General features: G+C 39.4%; 1 protein-coding gene across 2 annotated transcripts; it reads left to right on the forward strand.

Annotated features, from left to right (window-relative positions):
- On the forward strand, positions 1-26,680 carry LOC132820777 (T-cell surface antigen CD2-like). Of its 2 annotated transcripts, none has more exons than XM_060833074.1 (5): positions 1-191; positions 1,701-2,015; positions 15,894-16,139; positions 17,789-17,917; positions 25,949-26,680. In XM_060833074.1, the coding sequence occupies exons 1-5, from the start codon at positions 131-133 to the stop codon at positions 26,398-26,400; spliced, it is 1,203 nt and encodes a 400-aa protein (XP_060689057.1). In that variant the 5' UTR covers positions 1-130; the 3' UTR covers positions 26,401-26,680. The 2 variants fall into 2 exon arrangements, with proteins under 2 accessions (XP_060689057.1, XP_060689058.1); XM_060833075.1 differs by lacking the exon at positions 1-191 and adding an exon at positions 833-878.

Here is a 26,680-nt window from a genome sequence, read left to right on the forward strand (position 1 = left end):
TATCCATCTGTTTCCTTTTCCCCTCCCACCCAGAAGTGAGCTACTTACATCAATTTCTTTATTGTAAAAGACTCCTTGTTGAAGTAAACCTGTTTTAAACACTGGCATAACAAGCAAAAATTCAGTCAAAATGCTTTGTCATCGAAAATGCTCACTACAGTTTGATGTAATTTTTCTTCTAGCTATTTCAGGTAAGGATATTTGATTTCCATGCATTTTTAACTTTATGTATTCAGTTCTATGGGGATATTCTTAACTTTTTCAAAGTATAAGCAGGTGGTACTGTTCAGTTAACCATTATACCAGCACCTGATTTTTCATTACATTTAACTCAATGGACAGCTGCTTTGACATCCATGGCTGTGGGTAATCATCAAAATGTTAAATTATTCTTATACATTATGTTTAATCAATCCTCTTCTCATTTGTCATGACACACCTCCAAGGCAGATGAGTCTTGAACCCAGACACTCTAGCCTAACAATAGGGAAAAATTTTCCCTTATATATTTAACTTCCAAATAAACTCTGGAAATTAGATTAGATTACTTACAGTGTGGAAACAGGCCCTTCGGCCCAACAAGTCCACACCGACCCACCGAAGCGCAACCCACCCATACCCCTACATTTACCCCTTACCTAACACTACGGGCAATTTAGCATGGCCAATTCACCTGACCCGCACATCTTTGTGACTGGGGGAGGAAACCGGAGCACCCGGAGGACACCCACGCAGACGCGGGGAGAACGTGCAAACTCCACACTGTCAGTCGCCTGAGTCGGGAATTGAACCCGGGTCTCAGGCGCTGTGAGGCAGCAGTGCTAACCACTGTGCCACCATGCCGCCCACAAGAGTTCATTTAATTAATTGTAAATTAGGTATGTTGTTGCTGCTATGAATATTTATTATATTTAATCAAATATTTATTTTGTATCTTTTGCTGTTATTGACAATGCTGTAGTACATTCTATGTTGTGAGTGCATGTCCAAAAGCTAAAATAGCCAATATTCACAAAGATGTGTGTGGGCAAAAGATACATTAATTATATCTTCTTAATATAAATTCCTTCACATTCAATGTTTCATTCAAAATTTTAGATTAATTACTTCTAAGAGATTATAACAATTGCAATTTTTACTTTTGGACATTAATAATACTGATTTCTGATGAAAATATCACTGACACAACAGTTTTGCCAACTTGTCCTTCTTGGAAACAAGTCAATACACTGGGGCAGGTCTAATGGTGTAATATCTGATCTATTGTAAGCAGATTTGACAGGATCTTAGCTACTATTAATAATTCATTCTAAAATGGTGAAACCATTATGGCACCTGGGAATTTTCTCAATCAGTTGCAGGTAACCATATAAACTAATGTCCTTAGTCCAAGCTGGACAAGTAGTGTGAACTTGCCAGTGCTTTGTGCTCTCAGACTCTGAGATTTAGCTGCTTAAACTTGAGCAGTAATTAATTCTGTGCATATTTTGAGTTCTCTATGCCTTGGATCTGTCATGCTCAGCCAAAACCTCTTGGATAGGTTACATTCCTAATGTCTGCAACTATCAAAGGCTAACTGATATTCTTTAGTATCTTGGATTAGATACTCAAACTTGACGATGGGTTTCCTTGTATGGCAGAGACAAAATTGACCAAAAACAAATGAATACATTTAAACAGTTTTATCTTTCAATTTACAGGTTTGTTTCTTGCAGAAAGCAAAGGTGAGACAACAGATGTTTATGGAGAAATTGGAAAGTCGGTATTTTTACATGCTAAAAGTGAAAGCTCTAAAACTGATGACATTAAATGGATGAAAGGAGATGTAATGATTGCACGATATAAAAATCAAACTCCTAAATCCTATCGGCGTGATTACGATGGAATTAAAGTTTATCCAAATGGGACCCTGACATTTAAAATTATGAAGAGCAATGAAGGAACATATCACTGTGAAATATACGGTACAGATGGAAAGCTAAAATCTCTCCAAAGCACTCAACTGCATATACTTGGTGAGTGTGCTTCTTTTAAACCATTTTTCATTAGAGTATTGCCTAAAGCTTTGAGTCAAATTTTTTGGGTAAAGATATGGAATTCTAAATTGCTTGAATAAAGAATTTACTCCAGGTAGTTCAGGCATTTCAGGAAATATTATCCAAGTCCTGATTAAAATTTAGCAGCGCTCTGTCGAAGCTACAAATTCTTCTGAATCATGAAGTATCAGCTGTAACATGAGCCTATCTACATGATCTTACACATAGAGTGCATGCTATTAATTAGGTTAGATTAGATTACTTACAGTGTGGAAACAGGCCCTTCGGCCCAACAAGTCCACCCCGACCTGCCAAAGCACAACCCACCCAGACCCATTCCCCTACATTCACCCCTTCACCTAAACACTATGGGCAATTTAGCATGGCCAATTCACCCAATCTGCACATTTTTGGACTGATTCTTTGCACTTTGTGTAAAGTTGCACTCTGTGAGCAGGAAGAGTGCAAGATAACTGCATTGGTACCACCTGAACATTGTCTGAATCAATGGAATTGCAAATTGATGTGATATAAATTTTCACTGTGAGTGCAATTTAAATGCAATTTTAATATAAGGGTGCAAGTCTCCTATTGATCTGGAATTGTAACAAATTGTTGCAACTCTGCTGTAAGCACTAGATATTAGCATGATTCTGGTAAAGGTGTGGAATTGGAATTGGCATTGATAGAGGTTTGAAAAAATATCACCCTTAGATTGGTGCTAGATTGGTCTTGTAACTGTCCTGGTACTGTCATCACGTTTGTCCTGCAGATACTGTCTGTGTATGATACTGGGCTTGCACTCTGATATTTTTTGCTATTTTGGATGGTCATGCCCCAGAGCTACAACATTCCTGTCCAGTATGACATGAAAAACAAAAGAGTCTAAGCATGATTGGTATGCACAGTATAAAGCAGATCTTAGTAATATTTGTCATCACAATAAATCATAGGAAATTAAATCCTAAATGAGGAGACATTTACTGGTTTCTAGGCAAAAATAAATTAAGTGTTTTAAAAACTTGTCTCTTTAGAATGAGTTATAAGCAATTCAGAATAGTTACTATAAACCAGGAGCAAAATGCAAAGCTGTTGTCCCATAATGTACAATTTAATTGGAAATCACATAACTCCGATTTCAGTCTAGGATGTCTAATTCATAAACTAATCTGTTCTACATTATGTTAACTGGATATCTAAATGGTTCTTCCTCAGAATTGTTTTAGTAAATTGTACAAAGCTATTTCTTTCTTTCAATTTGCTGTAATTGAATGAATGGTTTGTCTTAGATAATTAAAATTATTAAATTTGAAATTTTCCATGTTAAAGAACCACACTTGTTCAGTTGTTCTACGTATAACAATACTAGGGAAGATGTAAAACCTTTAGAAGATGTAATTTAAATGAATCATTCTCACATTAGCAACACTTCCAGAATGGTCAATAAGATGTCCAGTTTGTTTTTCATAATTTTATATTAATTGATTTTGTCACTGCATTTTCTTCAATGCTGTTTATACCCCAAAAGATTTGTTACACATTGGAGACTAGTGCCAGCTTTTTTATTTGTCAAATTTCATATCACTGTGCAAATCTGTTTGCCAAGGTTGAAGAAACAAAGACGGGAGAACATTTTCATTAGCCCTTCTACTCATGTCAAACCACCTTGTAGGCTGTGCGTTGTTTATCAAGAAACCACAGCTGCACTGTCATTTACTGTAAATTGATCAAGTGCTACTAAGCAAAGTACTGGGAATACATATGAAAAATCAAACTATAAAAATCAACATTTGAAGGAAAATGATAACTGTCTCCTGTTCTGTCAAAATGTCATTCTTGAAATTAAGCTTAGTCCTTCTTCTTTAGTGGGATATAGTAGGACTGCAGATGCTGGAAAGTCAGAGTCGAAAAGTGTGGTGCTGTAAAAGCACAGCAGGTCAGGCAGCATCTGAGGAGCAGAAGAGCTGACATTATTTCTGATGAAGGGCTTATGCCCGAAATGTTAACTCTCATGCTCCTGCTGTGCTTTTCCAGTGCCACACTTTCTGACTTTTTTTTATTGGTGTATCAAATGGAGATACTTTGTACTTCCACTTTTTTCAGATTTCGCACAGTCCAAAACTGTTATTTATATGAAACATGGATTTCAAATTTCTGCTAGGTTTTCTTCATTTGTTAACATATGTATCACAGAAAATTATGAGTTACAGAGTTACAATTGTCCTAAAAATCCTAAAAAACACGGGAAGCAATTGACAAGGAATATATAGAGCTAAATCAGAGGGATCCCTAATGTTAGCTAGAATCAGAAAACTAAAGTAGTTAAACATGATAAACATCAGTAGTGTGAAATTAAATTACTTCCTTAGGCTTATTCTGTGTTATTTGATCTTCTATGTCATACATTCTGCAATATAGGGTGGCATCTATTTCCAGTGTTACTTTTACATGAATTGATCACTGAGCACCATTTAACTTCTTGTTGTGGATAAGAGATGGAAAACTTAATTTGCTCCACTTTTTAAAAAAATGCCTATTGCCTTAACAGATTATCAATGGTAGAGTGTAAACTTCAAACTTTTTTTACTAAAACCAGTTAACGTGTCTAACTTTCATTTCCAGCTGCAATAATACCAGCCATAATACCATGAGTTTGAGGAAGTTTTCTTTTACATTTTAATTGGCCTTTGCTTCTTCTTTTTGGAAGCTTTCTGCTGTCACTGAAATAACAATGGGAATGGACTAGGAAAGGGGGAGGTGCGACAAGACTTGAGTGTCCCTATATACTAGTCGCTGACAGTAAATGGGCAGGTGCAGAAGGCGACGAAAAAGCAAATATACTAGTCATGGTGAGAGAAGTCATGTACAGGAGCAAGGATATCTTGCTGCAATTATATAGTTAAAAATTACAGAACACCAGGTTATATTCCAACAGGTTTATTTGGAATACAAGCTTTTGGAGTACTGCTCCTTTCGTTGGTGGCTGTTTTTCAGCACTTCCAGGTGTCCGTCATGTTCCTCCTCATCTGAACAGATCCTGTGTATGCATAGGGCTTGTCTGTAGGGAATGGCTGTTTTAATATGTTTATGGTGGAACCTCAAGACATGCAGCATCATGAGATTATCTATGGCCTTGCAGTACTGAGGTGCCTGTCCTTGATGGAGATGGGTGTGTCCAAGAATGAAACTAATTCTAAAGAGTAGTCCATGGTAAGTCTGATGGTGGGATAAAACTTGTTGATATCACTGTGCAGTTGTTTCAGTGACTCCTTGCCATGGGTTCAGAGGAAGAAAATAACATCAATATATCTGGTCGGAGGTTCTGTGCAGCAAAGAAGTCTTGTTCGAAATTGTGCATTAAAATGTCAGCATATTTAGATGAAAATGTGGTCCCCATGGCTGTTCCTGTGTCTAGATGAAGAAGTGTGAAGACGTTGTGGTCGAGGATGAAGCCGATGAGTTGTAGGGTGATGCCTGGAGATTGGCAGTTGGTGATATTGAGTACTGAGGCTGTTGCAGTGATGCCATCATTGTGGGGGACACTGGTGTAGAGTGTTGAAACACCCTGTACTCCTTATTCCGGCTACTAGCAGATGCTCTCTCTCCCTGCTTGTTTCAAACTGCCCCGTTTAGAGGCTATCCTCTTACAGATGATCCCTGGCTAATGATGTGAAACCAGAGTGGTATTAAAAACAAAGGGAACTTACTACTCCCTCACCATTCCCCAGCCCTGCAGTTAATCACCACAACAACATCACACTTATGGTCTGCTTCCAAATATAAAAATTATCTATAAGGTCAAACTTTCTCTGAACTGTGAGACTTACAAGAATAACAAACCCTCTCCCATTCTTCTTTCTTGCGGGATTTCTCTCCAGGTTAATCTTGCCAAACTCCTTTCTGTTAGGTTTACCCCATTCCATTTACCTTCAATTTTCTACCATTAGAACACAAGTAGGTCATTCGGTCCCTCAAACATGTTTCAACATTCAATAAGGTCATATATATTCTAGAGGTCTGATGTAGGTGCATAGTTTCTTAAATTTTGCTAAAAATAATGGAGCACCAAAAGATCAATGAAGCTTCCCCTCATCAATTTCTTCTTCCAGAAAAATCTATTCATGTGCAAACAAGGACTTTGAGATGAATGACATTATTCTGGTCAATCACATCACTACCATGGCTCTATAATGAATACATCCTCCATTCTTTCATTCCACAGCTTCTGCATTCAAGATCTGTATTTAAACTTCCCTTGCTGTCTCTTTTCAAAATACAATTACTTTCTATGCCCATGTACTTACCCCTTCTTGGAAACTTGTGACCCATAGTATGGCCAACTTCTGAAGTGTGCCATCTCTACAGCCTGCTATTCTCCTGTGGCCTTGATAATAAGCAAGAAAATAATTGAAAATAATCACTTATTTGTATCTGTCATCACACATATTCCCTTATAAGTTTATTTCTTCTTTGATCCACATCTGAAAGTGGAAAATCTTCCTTCAAGTAACTTACAACAGTGGCTTCAAACCCCTCAATTTTGTCCCCAATTTTTAATAATTCCTGCGTAGTTACCAATCTGATTAATCTCCCGCTGACCTCCATCTTTGCTGCCCTTACCTCAGCAGAACCTTTACATACTCTCTCATGAGAGTATGAGACAACACCAGATTGTCGATGTACACAATTAGATATCCCCAAAATAACATTATCACCAAGCCTGACTCCACCCTCCCCACACTTTAATATTTGCTTACTTTCGAAGTTATCACCCCTTATACCCCCTCCAAGATGATCATGTCTTCGTGCTTTCCAGGGCCGTTCGTGTTAAATTGTGAACCACCCAGTTTCATTTTCTTGGCCCTATGTTAAAGAACATTGTCCTCTCCCTTTGAAATGACCAATAGCCCCTTGCTTCATCAAAAAACACCTTGCTCTTTCTGTTTTTGGAAACTACTATTTCACTATTTCACTCTCCCTTTCCTCCAAAGGATTCATGAATATGTTGTCACTTCTCAAATTTGGGCTTTTTTATCACATTACTTCATGTTCCAGTCTTATTCAATCAACTCTCAGATCCTATCACAACCCCAAATAATCCTTAGAATGGAATTGATCTGTGACTGTACCCATGGTGTATTATTTCCCGTCATCAACTTCTTCCTATTTATAGGCGTCGATAGATCAACCTTACAATCCTATCCATTATGGGACCAATGCTGAAGAAGCTGCAGTGTCCCCAGTTAAATATTTGGAAGACTGAAAGCATAGTGCTCAAACCCTCTGACTAATCTTTGCAATGGATTTAATTCAATCTATCATCTCAGGTTGATCCGGATCATTTGTAGCACTAGCATGGTCATTGAATCATAGAATCCCGACATAGCATCATAGAGATGTATAGCATGGAAATAGACCCTTTGTTCCAACCCATCCATGCTCACCAGATATCCCAACCCAATCTAATCCCACCTGCCAGCATCTGGCCCATATTCCTCCAAACCCTTCCTATTCATATACCTAGAGCTGAAAATGTGTTGCTGGAAAAGCGCACCAGGTCAGGCAGCATCCAAGGAGCAGGAGAATCGATGTTTCGGGCATGAGCTCTTCTTCAGGAATGGAAAATCGACGTTTCAGACATGAGCCCTCCTGAAGAAGGGCTCATGCCCGAAACGTCGATTCTCCTGCTCCTTGGATGCTGCCTGACCTGCTGCGCTTTTCCAGCAACACATTTTCAGTTGTGATCTCCAGCATCTGCAGTCCTCACTTTCTCCTATTCATATACATATCCAAAAGCCTCTTTAATGTTGCAATTGTACCAGCCTCCACCACATCCTCTGACAGCACATTCCATACACGTACCATCCTCTGCATGAAAAAGTTGCCCTTTAGGTCTCTTTTATGTCTTTCCCCCTCACCCTAAACCTATGCCCTCTAGTTCTGGACTCCTGACCCCAGGGAACAGACTTTGTCTATTTTTCCTATCCATGCCCCTTATAATTTTTTAAACCTCTATAAGGTCACCCGTCAGCCTCCGACGCTCCAGGGAAAACAGCCCCAGCCTGTTCAGCCTCTCCCTCCAGCTCAGATCCTCCAACCCTGGCAACATCCTGTAAACCTTTTCTGAACCCTTTCAAGTTTCACAACATCTTTCCGATAGGAAGGAGACCAGAATTGCACGCAATATTCCAATAGTGGCTTAGCCAATGTCCTGTACAGCCGCAACATGACCTCCCAACTCCTGTACTCAATACTCTGACCGATAAAGGAAAGCATACCAAACCCCTTCTTCACTATCCTATCTATCTGCGACTCCACTTTCAAGGAGCTATGAACCTGCACTCCAAGGTCTCTTTGTTCAGCAACACTCCCTAGGACCTTACCATTAAGTGTATAAGTCCTGCTAAGATTTGCTTTTCCAAAATGCAGCACGTCGCATTTATCTGAATTAAATTCCATCTGCCACTTCTTAGCCCATTGGCCCATCTAGTCCAGATCCTGTTGTAATCTAAGGTAACCCTCTTCGCTGTCCACTACACCTCCAATTTTGGTGTCATCTGAAAACTTACTAACTGTACCTCTTATGCTCGCATCCAAATCATTTATGTAAATGACAAACGTATAGGACACAACACTGATCCTTGTGGCACTCCACTGGTCATAGGCCTCCAGTCTGAAAAACAACCCTCCAACACCACCCTCTGTCTTCTACCTTTGAGCCAGTTCTGTATCCAAAAGGCTAGTTCTCCCTGTATTCCATGAGATCTAACCTTGCTAATCAGTCTCCCATGGGGAACCCTGTTGAATGCCTTACTGAAGTCCATATAGATCACATCTACCACCCTGCCCTCATCAATCTTCTTCGTTACTTCTTCAAAAAACTTAATCAAGTTTGTGAGACATGATTTCCCTCGCACAAAGCCATGTTGACTATCCCGAATCAGACCTTGCCTTTCCAAATACAGCGAGTCGTGAGTTCATGGAATGCCCTGCCAGTAGCAGTGGTGAACTCTCCCTCTTTATAGGCATTTAAACGGGCATTGGATAGACATATGGAGGATAGAGGGCTAGTGTATGTTATATGGGCTTGGATCGGCGCAACATCGAGGGCCAAAGGGCCTGTACTGCACTGTATTTTTCTATGTTCTATGTACATCCTATCCCTCAGAATTCTCTTGTCCTGCCAGACGTACAATTTTCAATTGAATGGCTGCAATGATAAGCTCCATCAAAACAGTCTGGAATTTTTGTTTTTAATTTTTTTCTAAAATTTTAAAGGGTTATGATCAGTATATACTGATTGTCTCAGACACATTACTGGCAATATAAATATTTAAATGTTGCGATACCAACGCCAAGCTGAAGGTTTCCTTCTCGATCGTGGAATATTTCTATTGATGACTATTCAATTTTCTGCCAAAGTATCCAAAAGGTCTTTCTATCTTTTCATTATCTTCTTGAAAGTGCACAGCACCAACACCCACATCAGTCACATTGACAGCCACCTTGAATAGTTTGTGAATTAGGTGTGGCCAACAACTTTCAAGCTGTCAAATGGCTTCTGACATTCTTTGGCCCATGGAAATGTTTTTCACTTCAATAAGTCAGCCAGTGGAGCAACTACACTGCTAAAATTTGGTATGAGTTTCCGATAAAAACAATAAAAGCTCTTCCTTCTTCCTCAATGGTATGGGAAACTCCCAATAACCTAAGTTTTCACATCACTTGGGGCCAAATTTCCATGTCCAATAATATCACCTAGGAATGTGACTTGAGCTTTTGTGAATTCACTCTTAGCCAGATTTATCACCAAGCCTGACTCCTGAAGTTGATCAAATAATCCTGCTAGATACCCCAAATATTCCTTCAATGTGCAACTAAAAATCACCAGATTGTCGATGTACACAACACAGTTCCAAAATGACTTTATTGTGGTTGAAATGTGGTTGGCACTTTTTCATATGAAATGGCATGACTTTAAACTGGTACAATCCATTCAGTATTAAGAAAGCCAAAATACCCTTCACTCTTTCGGATAAAGGTACTTGCCAGTATCCCCTGAGTAAGTCCAACTTTGAAATATCAGTTGCTGGTCCCATCTTTTCAATACTTCCAAATTTGGAATAGGAAATGAATCAGATTTTGTAATTGCATTGACTTTGCAATAATCCTCATATAATTGTTGGGTACCATCTCGTTTTGTCACCATTATGAGAAGTGAACTCCATTTTTTGCAACTCATTTTCATTACATTGTCTTTGAGTATGTGTTCAATCTCTTTTTGAATCTGCGCTAACTTTAAAAGGTTAAGTCTATAAGGATGTTGCTTAATTGGATGATTATTCCCTATATCTACATCATGCATAATTAGATTAGTACTTCCCAACTTATTCCCACATATCTCCCCATGTGATTGTAATAATTCTTTCAGGTCATGTCGATTTTTCTCTGGAAGGTAACTCAATAATTTATCCTAATTTTAAAACTTCTTTATTGTCCAATTTAATTTGAGGAATGTCCAAGTCAGAAACACCTGAACTTGGTTCTTCCCTCTGTGTTGTAACCAAAACACATTCTCCTTTGCTTTCCTTCCCCATCAAAAACCTTTTCAGCAAATCCACTTGATATACTCTGTGAGATTTCTTTCTACCTGGCATTCTTATTAAATAGTTCACCTCACTCAATTTCCTTTCAATTTGATAAGGCCCACTAAACCTTGCCTTTGGAGGTTCACTAACACTTTAACCTCTCTAGTGAAATTGCGAATTTGATTTCTTATCTGCTTCCAGTTTTATCACATGCTGTGCTACATTTAAATTCTGTCTAGCTAACTCACTTACTCTATTTAATCTTTCCTTAAATTTTGACACATAATCCAAATATGACTGAACTTTGACACATCAATTTTTCCCAAATTAATTTCATTGGCCCTCTCACCTCACGCCCAAAAACTAATTCAATTGGAGTGAATTTAGTAGATTCATTAGGTGCATCCCTAATTTCAAATGGTATAAATGGAATTCCTTTATCCCAATTCTCTTGTTAGCCTTGACTATAGTCCCTTAAAATGATTTTAAAAAAATTGATGCCACCAATCTAACATTCTCTGCGATTCAGGATGGTACAGAATGGATTTTAATTGTTTTATTCCTGTACATAACTTCCTTGAATAACTTTAATGTAAATTGTAATGCTTGATCTGATTGTATTTCTGTGGGTAATCTGTATTGAGTAAAAAAAGTGTGTAACCCTTCTACACTTGTTTTCTCAACTGATCAAATATAGTTCCTGATAATTGAACTTCAGCTTCCCTACTTTTGATTTCTCTTCCTGCTTCAACCTGTAGCTTTGTGACCTTGTTACCACACAATGAGGAAATATCCAGGATATACTTCCGTTAACATTTCAGTTCCACTGGCCTTTCAACCACTATAGGTATTACTCCAACCTGTAAACCAGTTGTGTCATTACCAAGGATAAACTGTATTCCAGGAACTGAGAATTTTTCTATTACACCTACCACCATTTCTCCGCTTTTCACCAGACTCTTCAACCTCACTTTATGTAATGGAACATGACTCTTCTCACCATGGATTCCACGTATTACTACATTTGCTGGCAATAGTCCTTCTGAATTACATATCTTCTCATTTCTCACCATCAAAGATTGATTTGCTCCCATATCTCTTAAAATTTTATTTTCTTTACCTGCTCCTCACAAATAAATCTTGACCTTACAAATAAATTCTTTAAAGAAATCTGGCACTTTCTTCTCAACCAACCTCTGACCAGGTTATGCATTCTTTTGAAGCTTTTCTAGTTTCCACTGTGCTTCCCTTTACCACTTCAACAAAACCCACTGGCTTATCCTGTTTTCCTATACCCATCTTCCCAGTGTTTTTGCTAAACCACCAACACGCCGACTTCATGTAGCCTACTTTATTACAATGAAAACACCTGACCTTTTTTATTTCTCTTTCCCCTCATGGGTTTCTTTTTACTATCTTCAGTGAGCTCTCCTCTTCCCTTACCATCTGAGGATTAGATTTTCCCCAATTTCTCTGCCTCACAGATTGAAATTGTTGTTGGAAGCCAAACTTCTCATTTATGCACCAACTTATAGTCATCTGCCATTTCCAATCCTAATGTTGCAGTCTTAACTCTCTGCTCTTCTACATGAGTTCTCATTAAGTCAGGCAGTGAATTTTTGAACTCCTCCAAAGTTCAAATATTTGGTGGATTTTTGACACACTTAGAAAATGTTTTATCTATTTTCAATGCCTTCATCGACCTATTAAAATTATTTTGTTTGACCCTTTCAAACTTGATGTTTGTTTGAGCAGGTTCCCTCCTTAGATTCCCAAGGTTTTGGGTACTAGCTCATATGCACTTAAGATTTTTTTTTTCACCTCAACAAACTCCCCAGATACATCACCTGATAGTGAAGCAAATACCTCATTAGTTTTACCTATCAGCTGTGTTTGGATTAACAATACCCACGCGGTTAGCAGCCATTTCATTTGTTTAGCCACTTTCTCAAATGAAATTAAAAAGGCTTCTATATCCATCTCGTTGAATATAGGCAATCCTTGGACATATTTAAACAAATTCCCACCAGTCCTCTGGCTACAAAGGGACAACTATCCATCATTGTCTTCATCACTACTCCTACTTTCTACCTCAAACTCCACCATTCTAAGTTGACTTTGAATTTTCATTTCCAACCTCTGAAGTTCCAACTCTCTCTCTCTCTTTCTCCCTTTCTCTCTTTGTTCTCTGTCTTTCTCCTTCTCGGGTCTTCTTTTTATTTTCGTTTTCTTTTGCTTTTAATTATAATTCTAACTGTCTCATTTCCTTTTCATGTTTAAGCTGCTTCATTTCCTTTTACATTTAGCCATTTCCAAAGATTCTGTTGGCATTCCTGGTAATTGTAAATGCTGCGCAATTACCACAATAATCTTCTCTTTCCTCACAGACACAGGCAACCCCCAACTCCAGTTTGTCTGTCAATTCCAAAAACTTTCCTTTGCTCACTTTCTGTAAAACTCAAAGTGACTTCTTCCACCCCCAGGAAACTCTTAGTGACTGTAAGAGCCATTATTACTCACTGTATGTGCTAGTTAAATTCAACACGCAAAATAAAGACACTAGAATCATAGAGGTAACTCTATAGAAATGACAGCATGGAAACAGGCCCGTCGGTCCAACTCGTCCATGCCGACTAGATATCCCACCCCAATCTAGTCCCACCTGCCAGCACCTGACCCATATCCCTCTCAATCCTTCCTATTCATTTACCCATCCAGATGCCTTTTAAATGTTGCAATTGTACCAGCCTCCACCACTTCCTCTGGCAACCCAAATTGACACATGCACCACCCTTTGCATGAAAAAGTTGCTCCTTAGCTCTCTTTTATATCTTTCCCGTCTCACTCTAAACCTATGCCCTCTAGTTCTGGACTCCTTGACCCCAGGGAAAAGACCTTGTTTATTTACCCTCTCCATGCCCCTCATGATTTTATAAACCTCTATAAGGTCACCTCTCAGCCTCTAATGTTCCAGGGAAAACAGTCCTAGCCTATTCAGCCTCTCCCTATAGCTCAAATACTCCACCCCTGGCAACATCCTTCTAAATCTTTTCTGAACCCTTTCAAGTTTCACAACATCCTTCCGATATGAAGGAGACCAAAATTGCACACAATATTCCAAAAGTGGTCTAACCAATGTCCTGTACAGCTGCAACATGACATCCCAACTGGCACTTTTAAAAGGGAGAGGAACAGACAAAGGCAGCACATGGTCTGTGCAGGACAGAGAGAGAGACAGAAAGAGAGAAAAAAAAACTCATACTGCTAACTGACACATCAATGAGCCTGTTATTGCCTTTGCTGTTGAATTCATGTATCACTAGACATCGGAGTGCATCTAATTAACAAAATTAACAAAACACTAACACTTACCATTCATTGCCTTTGAGCTCAATTATTCTAAACCCAACCTGAAATTAGAGATTTGATCCTGGAGAAGTCCCCAGTTTGTTCTGGACCAGACCAAACCCCACTCAAAACATATTAAGAAGGTAGCCTAGACCTAACATCTTTTCATTTTGAAAGCAAAGTGCCAGGCATTGTGTTTGAGATGCAATTTGATTGGTCAAGCTACCAGATATGAAGCAAAGTGCACTTTATTTATACATTATAGTTAAAATATGATAAAAGAAAGAAGAAATTGGAATAACTTAACAAAATAATAGATTATTAACTCCTGCTAATTAACCGTTCCAATATAGTAACATCCCATAAACGTACCCATGGCAAAAGGCAAGTTCAAAAAAATAGATTGTCTCACAGACAATTCTCCAGTCCAGGAGGAAAACATCAAGAGACAATTTTGAGAGAGAGCGAGAGAGTAGCAGGGACTGATGTTTTACAGCTTTCGCCCAGCTTTAATACCAGCAACAACTTCAACTGAAAACTAAAAACTAAAACTTCTGAATCTGTGCTGCTTCTATTGTTCCAACTTTTAAAACAAAAACCCAAACCTCATAAACTGTTTACTCGAGTGGCTCTGAGTAGACTACTTGCTACTTTTGCCTAAAAACGTCTCTTCAAAACAGAGCAGGGCAAAATATATCTTCGAAAGGCATTTTATCAGCACCGCACAATCGCTCCAGGGTGGAACTCAGAGCCCTGACACTGTGGGACAGCAGTGCTAACCACTGAGTTCACTGACCCACTCTTATCTGGTTCCAACCTGATCTTCTGACCCCAGATCACATTTTTCTACTTCCACACGATTGCTTCCTCCACTCTTATAATAACTTAATTAATGCTGAAACTTCCATCCTTGTCTTTGTCACCTCAATGGTTCCAATTCTTTTATATTGTGCATCCAGGTCTTCCACTCTTAGTAACTTTGCTCACCTAAAACATTGCTTTCTATACCTTTTCCTGGCCCTCTGTGATTGCGCACTTACAATGGTCCCTGGTTGCCCACCAACTGTATTTTATGTTTCCCATTCTTCTGAGTACATCCCTGTATGTCCTTGTTCATGCCTGTTTACATAAATTACTACAATTATCTCATACTACATGGTGTTTTGTTCCTCTGACACTGGTTTTTTTATAGACTGATACATCCCAATCACCCACCATTGATATCAATGCCTTCCATTGCCTGATTCCCTCAGCAATTCTATTTCCCTATTCTTTAAATTTCTCTTTAAAACACACCAACGTTTTTGACAACATGTTGGTTTCTTATTCCTTCGTTAACCGTATCTTTGTTCTATCAACAGTTCCATAGCCTAGTGCCAATTTCCTGTCTGTTTCCATTATCCTTGCATACTATTTCTACCCTAATTATTATCCAATGGCTTCTTTAATGCTTTAATTGAACCTGCCTCCACCACATTTCTGGGCAGTGCATTCCACTTCCTGTGAAAAAGATTTCTCTTGCATCACCCTTGCTTCATTTACACATTACTTTATATCTATGCCCTGAAATTCCGTTTCATTTTTACTCCAGTCCGATAATTCCTTTCAGTGATGTAATAATTCCACTCTGTGCATCCTCCAAAATATTTTCACTTCCCCAATTCTGATCTCCTTTGAGGGCTATGCACTCTCAAAGTCTCGAATTCTCTCTTGTCCTATACAACTCCCCTCCAAACCGATCTGACTGACTAATCATCTAAACTAGTCTTGATTTACGTGGCTCAGTGTCAGTTTTTATTGAGGAACATTCCTGTGAGAAGTGTTCAGATTATACTGCATTAAACTAGTTACATAAGTGTTATTATCATTGTTCCTGTTGCAGGTTACTTGTTTAATATGACAACTTCTTTATTTCTTTCAGAAAGTGTCTCAAAGCCAGTTTTGAATTTTAAATGTATCTCTCAAAAAGCCAATATAACCTGTGAAGTGGAGACCGGAACTAATTTCACTATGAGCTTAGTTGGCGGTTCACTGACAGCAAGGACACACAGTCATCAATATCTGAATGTGAACAAAATCTTGGGAATGAATGAAAATGTGGAATTTGTTTGTACTGTTAGCAACAACATTAGCAGCGCCAATACTTCAAGAGTGATTGAGTGCTCAGGTAAACATGGCTTAATAACTTAGAGTGATTATAGGCTTTCTCTTGCAATGGTCTTTATAATTATTTTCTGATGATGGGAAACTGAGAAAACTTGTTTCTCTGCTTTCAACTGCAACTGATTAATGCAGAATTGAATTAAAGTGGAATGGTTCCTGATCAGATAAAATTAATTTCACAAACTTCCAAATAAGTAACTCTAGGTTTTATAGAAAATGTGATAGGGTCTGACATCAGATTGAGTGAATCTTGTTAATTCTACATTAAGTTGGCCAGAAACTCTTAATCAATCAATTAGAATAAATTTTCAACTTAATGACAGCTGTTTAAACAAAAGACCTTTCTCTTTTTTTCTGTTGATATGCTTGCCACCACTGTCTCAAGTCAGTTAAGAACTGGCAACAAACATTGATTCTCCCAAATTCCTCTAACTGAACTAAAAGCTGACATCAAGTATGAAAAATCAGCCAAAATTCCACTTGAAATCTTGAGTTAAATAACCTGTTGCCAGTGAAGAAGTTTGTCATTTTCACACTGGCATTCGGATGTAATCACCTTGAGGAAACAATGTTAGTTTACATCAATTTAATATCAAAATTCAAAGTATAATGTTATAAGTTGATCTTATTTTTTCAGTTTCTCCTTGCATTGTCTTACACATTCCCTGATCCTGATTGAGAGGACATGGCCATTCCCTTTGATGAACTTGGGTATATTTTCAGATTCTCTCATCACTCACACTGAATTTGGCAGTTGCCTACTGAAATAACACCAGAGATGCCGGTATCCCATCACCAATCCGCCCTTTATTTACATGTGGAGAGTCCTTGACACTGATCCAGCTTCCTCAGAACCAGCTCTCAGATGAGCAGAAGCTTTGACACATTTGTTTATATCTGTCTACCAGAGCTCACTGATTACACCAGATTACAAGCCCCAATCAGGGAACTCATGTTCTATGAGGTCCACATGAGTGACCTCATTGCAATCATTACACCTATCATAATTATCTGGCCCAGGTCTCTTTTGAGTTTGGCAGGTGAACTTCCAATGCCATCCTTGATACACCTTGCTGCTGTACCAGCTCAGAGGTGTTGAGCTGCATTTATCAAGATCTCCAGGTGGATATGGTGAATGGTGGGGCATGATTCCAAAGACACGTGAGGATGGCTCTGTTGTAATTTGTTGAAGTCAGAAGGAGAACCTTCTGGCTCTACATAAAAGATGCTCCTCATGAGAGTCTGCATGTGCCCCTAAATTTGTAACTCTCATTCTAATTATCTCACCAAGATTCTGATTCGCATGGGAAACTGTCTATCAATTATATCAGGCAGGTGTGCTCGAACCCAGTAGTGGAGTCTTTAATAAACTTATTGTTGGGTGAACTGGAAGTTGTTTTAAGCCCTTTATTGTTTTGTTAAAGCTGATTAGAATTCAAAGATTAAGCCAATCATACATTTTAATTTTTACAACAATAATTATTTCCATAGATATTTGTATATCACCAAAATAAAATGTTTTAGTATCATTTTATGTTATAATCTTAATGCAATTACCATATTATATTTCTGACATGGGATGTGTACTCTTACATTTTACTGCATGCCTGTAAGGATATTATTCATATTTCCATTATTCCTTTTTATTTACAGAAACAGAGGCCAAATCCATTGTTAATTATTTTTTAATGATACTAGCAGGAGGAATATCTGTGGCAATTATCTTTATAATCCTCATGATTTATTGCATTCTAAGATGTTGTCGACGGAAAAGGGAAAGTGGTAAGTAATTTTATAAGTCTGTAAGACACATTAATTGTCAACAAAATATTGACTGACTTCTTCAACCAACCACGAATGCCCCAATAAATGTTGTAATTAAAAAGAAATGACCTTGAAGATTACATGTCATCTTCTAGGGAATGGGTTAATATGGACTTTAAGATAAACTCTACGTAGAGAAATCCTGTGTTTAGATCAGAGTGGTGCCATAGAGAAGTCCTGTATCTATCGTCACAACCAAGACTCGAGATTTCAGTGAAGTTCGAGATGTTTGTGGAAACTCTTCTGGTTAATTATTTAATTGCTCATCGCTATTCATGACATGGTTTCGAAGAACTGAAGACATTGTGGTCTGATTGTTGTTTCTGGTATTGCTTCAATCAGTCTAGGGCATGCTCTTGATCATGCATTTGCAGGTTTCACAGGCTGACACCTAATTTTTGGGCACATTTGGTGCTGCTCCTGGTACAATTTCTATATCATTGAAGTAGGGTTGATCCTCCAGTTTGATCATAACAATAGAGTGAGGGATATTCAGGTCACAATGTCACACATTTTATTTGCATATAATTCTTCAGATCCTGTCTCTCCAAAATGCAGAGTTTTGAGCTGCTAGATGTATTCGGAATCTCTCCTATTCAGAACATTTGTAGTGGCACACTATACAAATGAGTCTAATTTCAGTATCAATATGAAAATGGTAGATAAAGGAACAATGGTGACCTGATTTTGCTGAATTACTTGCTAGAAGGGTATTATGAGTGAACCAAGTTACTATGCATCTGGAGTCAGATGGAGGCCAGACCAGATAAAGAGGGCAGATTTCCTTCCCTAAAGAACATGAGGGAACCAGAGAGTTCCACAGTTTTGATGCTGGCATTTTCTATTCATGCACTCCTGAAGCGTGCTCAAATCTAGGTAATTCTTTCTAACCATACCTTGGTTTAGGGTCTGAACAATGTGAACTGGGGCACGATTTGTAACAGAATCACATGAGACACCCAACGTGGCCCATCTCAGTATCAGGAGAATCTTCCATCTTCTTTTATGCCTTTCATGATGGGTGTGAGGAGTTTTTCACTAAGCAGTAGTAAGTTGCTAATTAATAAAGTTCAATGCTGATTAAACACCTCATTAATAATTAGCTATCTCTATGACCTAACCATCCAAGCTCAAGTATTCTCGGCATGGAAATCACAGCAGGTATCTGGGGACTTCAGCTTGCTGCTTAGTCCATGCCAGATACTGAGTACCAATATCTTAGGGTATGCTGCATAAGCACCAGCCACCTACGTCCCACAGACATTGGCATCCAACATGTACCAGCCTCTAAGAACACTCATGTCATATCTCTGATCCAGTTACATCATGCTACTGGGTTTCAATGTTGTACCTTGGACAATTGTGGCAACTCTCATTGTAATGTTGTAGCAAGGCCACTGTGCATTCAGGGACACACACAAAGCTCATGGACTGGATTGGGCTGAGAGGCTTTTCACTCACTGTCATAGCACTCACTTACAATGAGCCTACCTGGATACTCACTGCATCCTTGCCTTGCTTTATGTGCTCGGTGCCTTCAGCCAGAGATAACAGCCTCACCTTACTTCTGGCCTGCCAGACACAAACACAGGAAGCTCGACATGATTATCAGCAGGCCTCAGTCAAGTCAAGGGAGATAGTCTTTGGTCAGGGGACCCTGGCATAGTCAGTTTAGAGCAGTCTCAAATACCAGCCCAGAGGCTTGACCACAGTCAGTCAGTCACATGAGGATGTCAGAACTAGAAAGCTTTATACATATGGGGTGGAGCTGAATGTCAGACAGCTCATCAGCAGTCTTGTCTCATTCTGAGTCTCTGGTGGCTGTTTTCCTCCTAGGATGAGAAAGATGCATGAAAGTGGTGGCACAGACATTGCTTTCCATCTAATTGAGGAGGTGTCCCCTGCAAGTGAATAAGCAGCACAGAGGGTATGTAGGGTTCATGCAAGGGTTTTGGGTGGGAAACAGTGAGTGAGGCAAGATGTTGCAGGCAATAGTGAGAGCAGCAGAGGTAGGCACAGTAACATAGATAGAGGAAGTGTAAGGTATTGAAGAAAATATTGTGATACTTATGCTGGGAATTTCCCCAGACAGCTGAGACTGCTTTAACCCAGGTGCCAACCTAAGACAAAACTGGCATGGTATGATGCCATACATGTATTGCTTGGCCTGGGATAAGAAAAAGTCCTGCTTTACATTCCCCTATCCAATAGGACATACAGATCCCCGCCTGCTAAAACGGGACTTGAATTTCCCCCGTCTGCCATGTCCTGGGTAATTGTCAGGAATTGTGTCGGGGAACTGTGGATTGGTAGTGTTTCTCCAGAAGTAAAACTGACATTTAGAAATGGCATTGACACAAGGGATGCCAGTAACTTCGAGGATATCCCAACAAATAGTGGGATGTTCCAGGAACAGCTCGTGGTAAGATGGAAATGGAATCAGACATGAGAGACATCAAAGGGGAAGGATAGGCAGTTGATGAGGTAACTGGTGAGATAGGGTGAGAAAAGTCACTAGGCCTCACGAAGAAAAACCCACTAAAAATAGCCACAACTCGCACTTATCCAAGAAAACAAGGTTTAGCTCTTTGTCTCTGGCCCTGCCTCAGACTTCAGCACCTCCAAGCTGAATTATTTCAATGCTTTGCTTGTTGTCCTTCAAACCTCCACCCTTCATACACATCAACTGATTCAACAACCCTGTTGATATTTATAATTAATACTCATATATCAAAATTTAGAATAATACCTATCCTCAGAACTGCAAGTGATTGTACAGTAAGATATAGGAGATATAGGAGTTTGATTAGTTCATACTTGGAGGTAAGTGCAATTTTGGTTTCTTCATCTAATATGGGATGTGATCTCAAAGAAACCTACAAAATGCCTAAAGGGATGGACAGATTAGCTGCAGCTAAGACATTTCCCTTGGTTAGTGAGTCCAGACACAGGGGACACAATTTAAAGTAAGGGGGATGCTATTTGCAGTAGAGATGAGGAGAATGTTTCTTCTTACCCAGAGGATGGCGAATATTTAGAAATTTCTATTGCAGAGTTTCGTGGAAGCACAGTCATTTAGTAGAGTAGAGGTTGATAAGGTTTTTTTGTCATTGTTATGGAGATACTGTGAATAAAAGGCATTGAAGTGCCTGACCAACCATGATTGTCCTGAATGGCAGAATAGGCTTGGTATTATACTGAGTGGCCTACTCCTGGTTATGTGTTCCTATTTTATTATGTGGTGTTATGTAAGTGGTAAGAATCAGACTGACTATCCACTGATTTTTAACAATGAGACAATAGACTCTTGAGGAATACAGTGACTGTGGATTGCAAACAGTTATTTACCTCGCTTATCTCCTCAGTTCACTGTTTCACATCTTCCCTCCACACTAAATTATTGCAATATTTTATCACTCTGCCTGCACTAACCATATTATTTTCTGCTTTTCTGTTTTAAGATTGGATCAAGTAGTTGTACAAAAATAACCAATTTATTGAGAAAGGTAAAATAAGGTATTTATAAATTGTTACGGATCTGCCCACATGCCATACTGCTGATCATTCATTTCACCCATACTGAACATCATTTTATTTATCATTTTAACTAGGCTCCACTTGGTAGACATTCATGCACAGTATATCCAAAATGGATGGCTGTAAATTGTTAAGGGCACTGTTAATTCTGAACCTGTAAAGGAAGCCTGTGCTAGAGATGATTTAATGTGTTTATACGTCAGTGAAAGGTTGAGAGAAGAAGCTGAAATTATTAGAGAACACAGGCTCATGCTCACCTCTAGACCACAGGGAGGCAAGAAAGAAGTTTTGTAGGGACTTATCAGACATTGAACTTTGTAGCAGTTTCGCACAACTGAAGACTTGCTAGAACATTTCAGAGGGCAGTTATGAGTCGATTACTTTGCTGTAACTCTAACTACACAATTTTCAACATCATTTAGACTTGTCAGGTACTGAAGCAATTCTAGTCCATGGGCAACATTCAGACTTGGGCTGATAAGTGACAATAAAATTCACACCATCCAAGATCCAGGAAATCTCCAACAAGAGCAAATCTAACAATCTCCCTTTAATATTCAATGGCATTACCAACACTGAATACTCCACTTTCAACGTCCTGCAGTTACCAATGACCAGAAACTCAATTCTTCAGCCAGACAAATGCTTGGGCGACAAGAGCAGATGAAGACTAAGTATTATACAGTGAATAACTCACCTCCTGACTCCCCAGTGCTTGTCCACCATGTATCACTCACAAGCGAAGAGTGTGGTGGAATGTCTCCACTCGCCTGGACTTATCATATTATTTTGTGCTTTCTTGTTTTTAAAATCGCATGAAGCATGAGCAATTGCACAAAAACTGCTAATTTATTGAGAAAAGCAGAATAAGCAATTTATAAACTAATACAGACCTTTCCCCCATGCCATAGTGCTAAGAGCAGTTCCAACAACACTCAAGAATCTTGATACCATCCAGGACAAAGCAGTGTATCTTGATTGGCACACTATTCACCACCTCAAACATTGACCTCTTCCACCACTGATGTTCAGTGACCATGTACCAGATGCACTGCAGTAATTCACCAAACTAGGCTCCTTTGATAGCATCATCAAAACCTGTACTACTTTGAAGAACAGGGCAGTAGATGCATGGGAACACCACCAACCATAATTTCTACTCCAACCAATACAACTTCCTAATTTATATCTTGCATTTTTTTGGCTGTGTCAATTTTGTGGAATTTCATGGAGAGTTTCTCTCCATGACGCCTGTCAATTTTCTTGTGCTATTGTCCTAAGGTCAGCTCATTAACCACTGAGTCCACCCTTACATCGCTCCTCTCCAAAGTTAGTCTGATTCCGTCAATTGCCATGGCTGAAAGATCTTCCACTGCCTGGAATTGCTGTAATGGGCTGGCCTCTCCATTGCTGGCATAATTTTTATAAGACCATTGTGTATCTAACAAGCACAGTCAGCCCAGAGGTGCCCTGCACAGTTTGTTACACTTGGTCTGGACAGGGCAGAATTGAAGAGTTTGGAACCCCACTTTGCAAACTGGCACCTAACGCAGGATGCTGCAACACACCACTTTGTCAGAGATTCTGTTCACTCTGAGAGCTGGCTCTGAGGGAGCTGGTATCAGTATCAAGGACTCTCCACATGTAAATAAAGAGTGCCAGTATATATCAGCTTCTGTAAAGTTATATTAGTTTCCTTCTTCCATTCCAAATCAGAGATCTGATACTCTGCTCCTCATCATACACATTTAGTCAGTTTTTGTAATTCCCTGTAGCCTTTCCTGCTCTTCCTGCTATCATGACTTTGTTCTACTCATTAATTCCTTCTGGCAAATATGCCAGCCCAGTAGTTTATCTTTGTGATGAATGCCCTCATCTGGATCTTCACTACCACTGGGTTCACCCTCAGTTAGCCCAGTATCAATTCCATATTGATTGGGAAATTCAACCCAACACATCATCTCCACACTATCCCAGATCAAATGGAAAGGCTGAGATGACACTGAAAGTTAATAAAAGTATCATGAATAAATCAAATAAATCCCACAAAGATGCAAGACAGTCCCCGAGTAGAGAAAAACGCAGTTTAAAGCCATGGAAAGTACAAAGACTGATACCACACTGTGTACACATGACTCTTCCAATAGCAAAATAAGTCACTGAAGTAATAAGTGAGTGAAAAATATCAAGCTGAAACTGCAGAAAGCCAAATTTCATTTCAATAAGCCTGTCAAGCTATTACCAAAATAAAGTATGAGAGCCCATCAGAATACAAATATTCAATGTGCTCAGCAATAACAAAAATAGCCAGTCCAAATTGCAACTTGAGACCTGCATGGAGTGGTTGCCACCTCAATAGTATGCAATGGAAGTGAATGACCAGATATATCATCGTAATTGCAGTTACATCCACCCAACTGCAGAAGCTGTTCCCCAACTGCTAGGGACAGATCAGGAGGAATTGGATGTGTTATTTACACACAATGCACCAGACCAGAGGTTCACAGGGACACAACAGAAATAGAGCAACAATGACAACACAGCGACAGCAAATAACTTAGAAACGTCCCTCTCTGACAAAACACTATCAGCTGGATGAACAGCCAACAACAACTAGCAGACCTACCAGGAAGACATCAGCACAGATTAGGGATTATGTGTGCAATGCATGCACAGATTGATGGGAATATTGAACTGAGAAGGCAAGAGAACTATAGTGAATACATAGATCTTTGGTATCTTTGGTCAGTGCATTGAATATAAGAGTTGGGAGGTCACGTTGCAGCTGAACCGGACATTGGTTTGGCCACTTTTGGAATACTGCATGCAATTCTGGTCTCCCTGCAATAATAAGGGTGTTGTGAAATGTGAAAGGGTTCAGAAAAGATTCACAAGAATGTTGCTCGGGTTGGAGGATTTGAGCTGTAGGGAGCGGTTGAATAGGCTAGGGTGATTTTCCCTGGAGCGTCGAAGGCTGAGGGATGACCTTATAGAGGTTTATAAAATCTTGAGGGCCATGGATGGGATAAACAGGCAAGGTTTTTTTCCCTGGGTGGGGGTGTCCAAAACTAGAGGCCATAGGTTTAAAATGAGAGGGAAAATATTTAAAGGGGTTTTAGGGGGCAACTTTTTCACGCAGAGGAGCATTTATGGAATGAGCTGTCAGAGGAAGTGGTGGAGGCTGGTACAATTACAGCATTTAAAAGGCATCTGGATGGGTATATGAATAGGAAGGGTTTAGAAGGATATGGGCCAAATGCTGGCAAATAGGACTAGATTAGTTTAGGATATCTGGTCAGCATGGACAGGTTGGACTGAAGGGTCTGCTTCTGTGCTGTACATCTCTATGACGCTATCTGAGGGAATCACATGATATGGCAGAAAGGCAGAAAAGTGGATCAGCTATGGTATTATTGAATGGTGGAACAGCTTCAACAGTGCATTTGTCCAACCTTAAATCCTATTCCTTGCACATGCAAAGTGCCAGAGACCCGAATGGTGTGATGCAGCCATCACCCCAGAAAAGTACCGTTCAGCAGAGCAGAGAAGGCAAGGGGTGGTGAGGGGCGCGGTGGAGTGAAGTGTGGTGTCAGAAGACAAAGAGACTGTTGGTGCTCCGAGACTCTACATGGGAGTGTATGGTAGATGTACACAAAGCCAAACTGACCTAGTTTAGGTAATTTGGTAAATGTCACAGACAGACAGCTGAACATTTTATATTCTATAACAAACAAACAATGCTATGTAGGAATTAGTTGCTTATATCTGTCAAGAGGCACCCTTTGATCATCTCTGCACAAATGTCAGCACTTTTAGATTAGATTCCCTACACTGTGGAAACAGGTCCTTTGGCCCAACCAGTCCACACCAACTCTCCAAAGAGTAACCCACCCAGACCCATTTCCCTCTGACTAATGCACCTAACAGTATGGGCAATTTTTAGAATGGCCAATTCACCTAACCTGCACATCTTTGGACTGAGAGGAAACACACGCAAATATGGGGAGAATGTGCAAACTCCACACAGACAGTCACCCAAGGCTGGAACTGAACCTGGGACCCTGGTGCTGTGAGACAGCAGTCCTAACCACTGAGCCACCATGCCACCCATATTTATAATACCTACCTTTTATGTCCTCAACATTTAAAGCTGTTGAAACAGTTCTGAATTTTGCCCGTAACTTTGGAGTGAGGGGTTATCTACTTTTCTGTGAATGCAGAACCAAGATTTGTTTTAATCTGTTCTCCAAATAACGAATCTACACTTAAAACAAAGGTGTTGGAAGGTAGGTGTGTGGTGAGCATATATTGCCCTGTTGGTAATGTTAACAAAAAAGACTTTTGCTGACCTGAGGACAGTTGATGAATGGATTTTACTTTGTATCATATTTTGCTGATTTTACTTGTGTGAATAATTTACAACAATGATTTTTTTTTCTTTCCGTCCAATAGTGGACACTGAGATGGAGGTCCCCATGGAATTTAGAGAACAAATGAAACAATCAAGGCAACCAATCCCAGGACCTAGAAAACACAATGAAGAATACAGTGTACCACGACAAAGGGCAGAACCCCGAAAACCCAGGGAGGGAGCAGAACGAATGGATGGAGAAGAGAGGGCACAGAGAGCTGCAAGGGCTGAGAGGGCACAGAGAACAGGGAGGGAAGAGAGAGCGGAGAGGGCACAGAGAGCAGATGATTCACAGAGGGCAGAGAGAGCACAAGGAGCAAAGAGAGCACATAGAGCAGAGAGAGAACAAAGAGGAGAAAAAGGAGAGAAAATGTATAAAGAGAGGAGACAGAGAGGAGAAAGGACACTGGAAGGTGATAGATTGCAAAGAATAGAACATCCAGAATTAAGAGTAAACAGAGGGCCAGTGCCTCTCCCACCACAAAGTCGTTGATTCTGACGAACAAAATTGCTTTTGGGAAATAGATTTATAAAGAATTATAGAATAACAATTTATAAAGAAAATCATTCCTACAAATAGGAACAGTATCTCCTTAAATTTTGTAAGCCATGCTTGGTCTTTTTGTTACTGTGATGGCATTGCAATTTCTATAGATGACTTAAATCAATAATTTATTTATACAACAGTTTAATAATCATTAGTATGCAACTTGATTTAAGATATTTTGAACTGTATTCATAAATATTAAAATTTTCTGAACAAGAAGAATAAA

This window comes from Hemiscyllium ocellatum, chromosome 12, assembly GCF_020745735.1.
Source record: "Hemiscyllium ocellatum isolate sHemOce1 chromosome 12, sHemOce1.pat.X.cur, whole genome shotgun sequence".
Classification (NCBI taxonomy): Eukaryota; Metazoa; Chordata; class Chondrichthyes; order Orectolobiformes; family Hemiscylliidae; genus Hemiscyllium; species Hemiscyllium ocellatum.

Bases quoted from the DNA above. Each gene is read 5' to 3' on its own strand.
- LOC132820777 (XM_060833074.1), top strand. From the start codon at position 131: ATGCTTTGTCATCGAAAATGCTCACTACAGTTTGATGTAATTTTTCTT. The intron at 16,140-17,788 runs GTAAACATGGCT...TTTTATTTACAG, and splicing joins AAGAGTGATTGAGTGCTCAG to AAACAGAGGCCAAATCCATT. The intron at 17,918-25,948 runs GTAAGTAATTTT...TCCGTCCAATAG, and splicing joins TCGACGGAAAAGGGAAAGTG to TGGACACTGAGATGGAGGTC.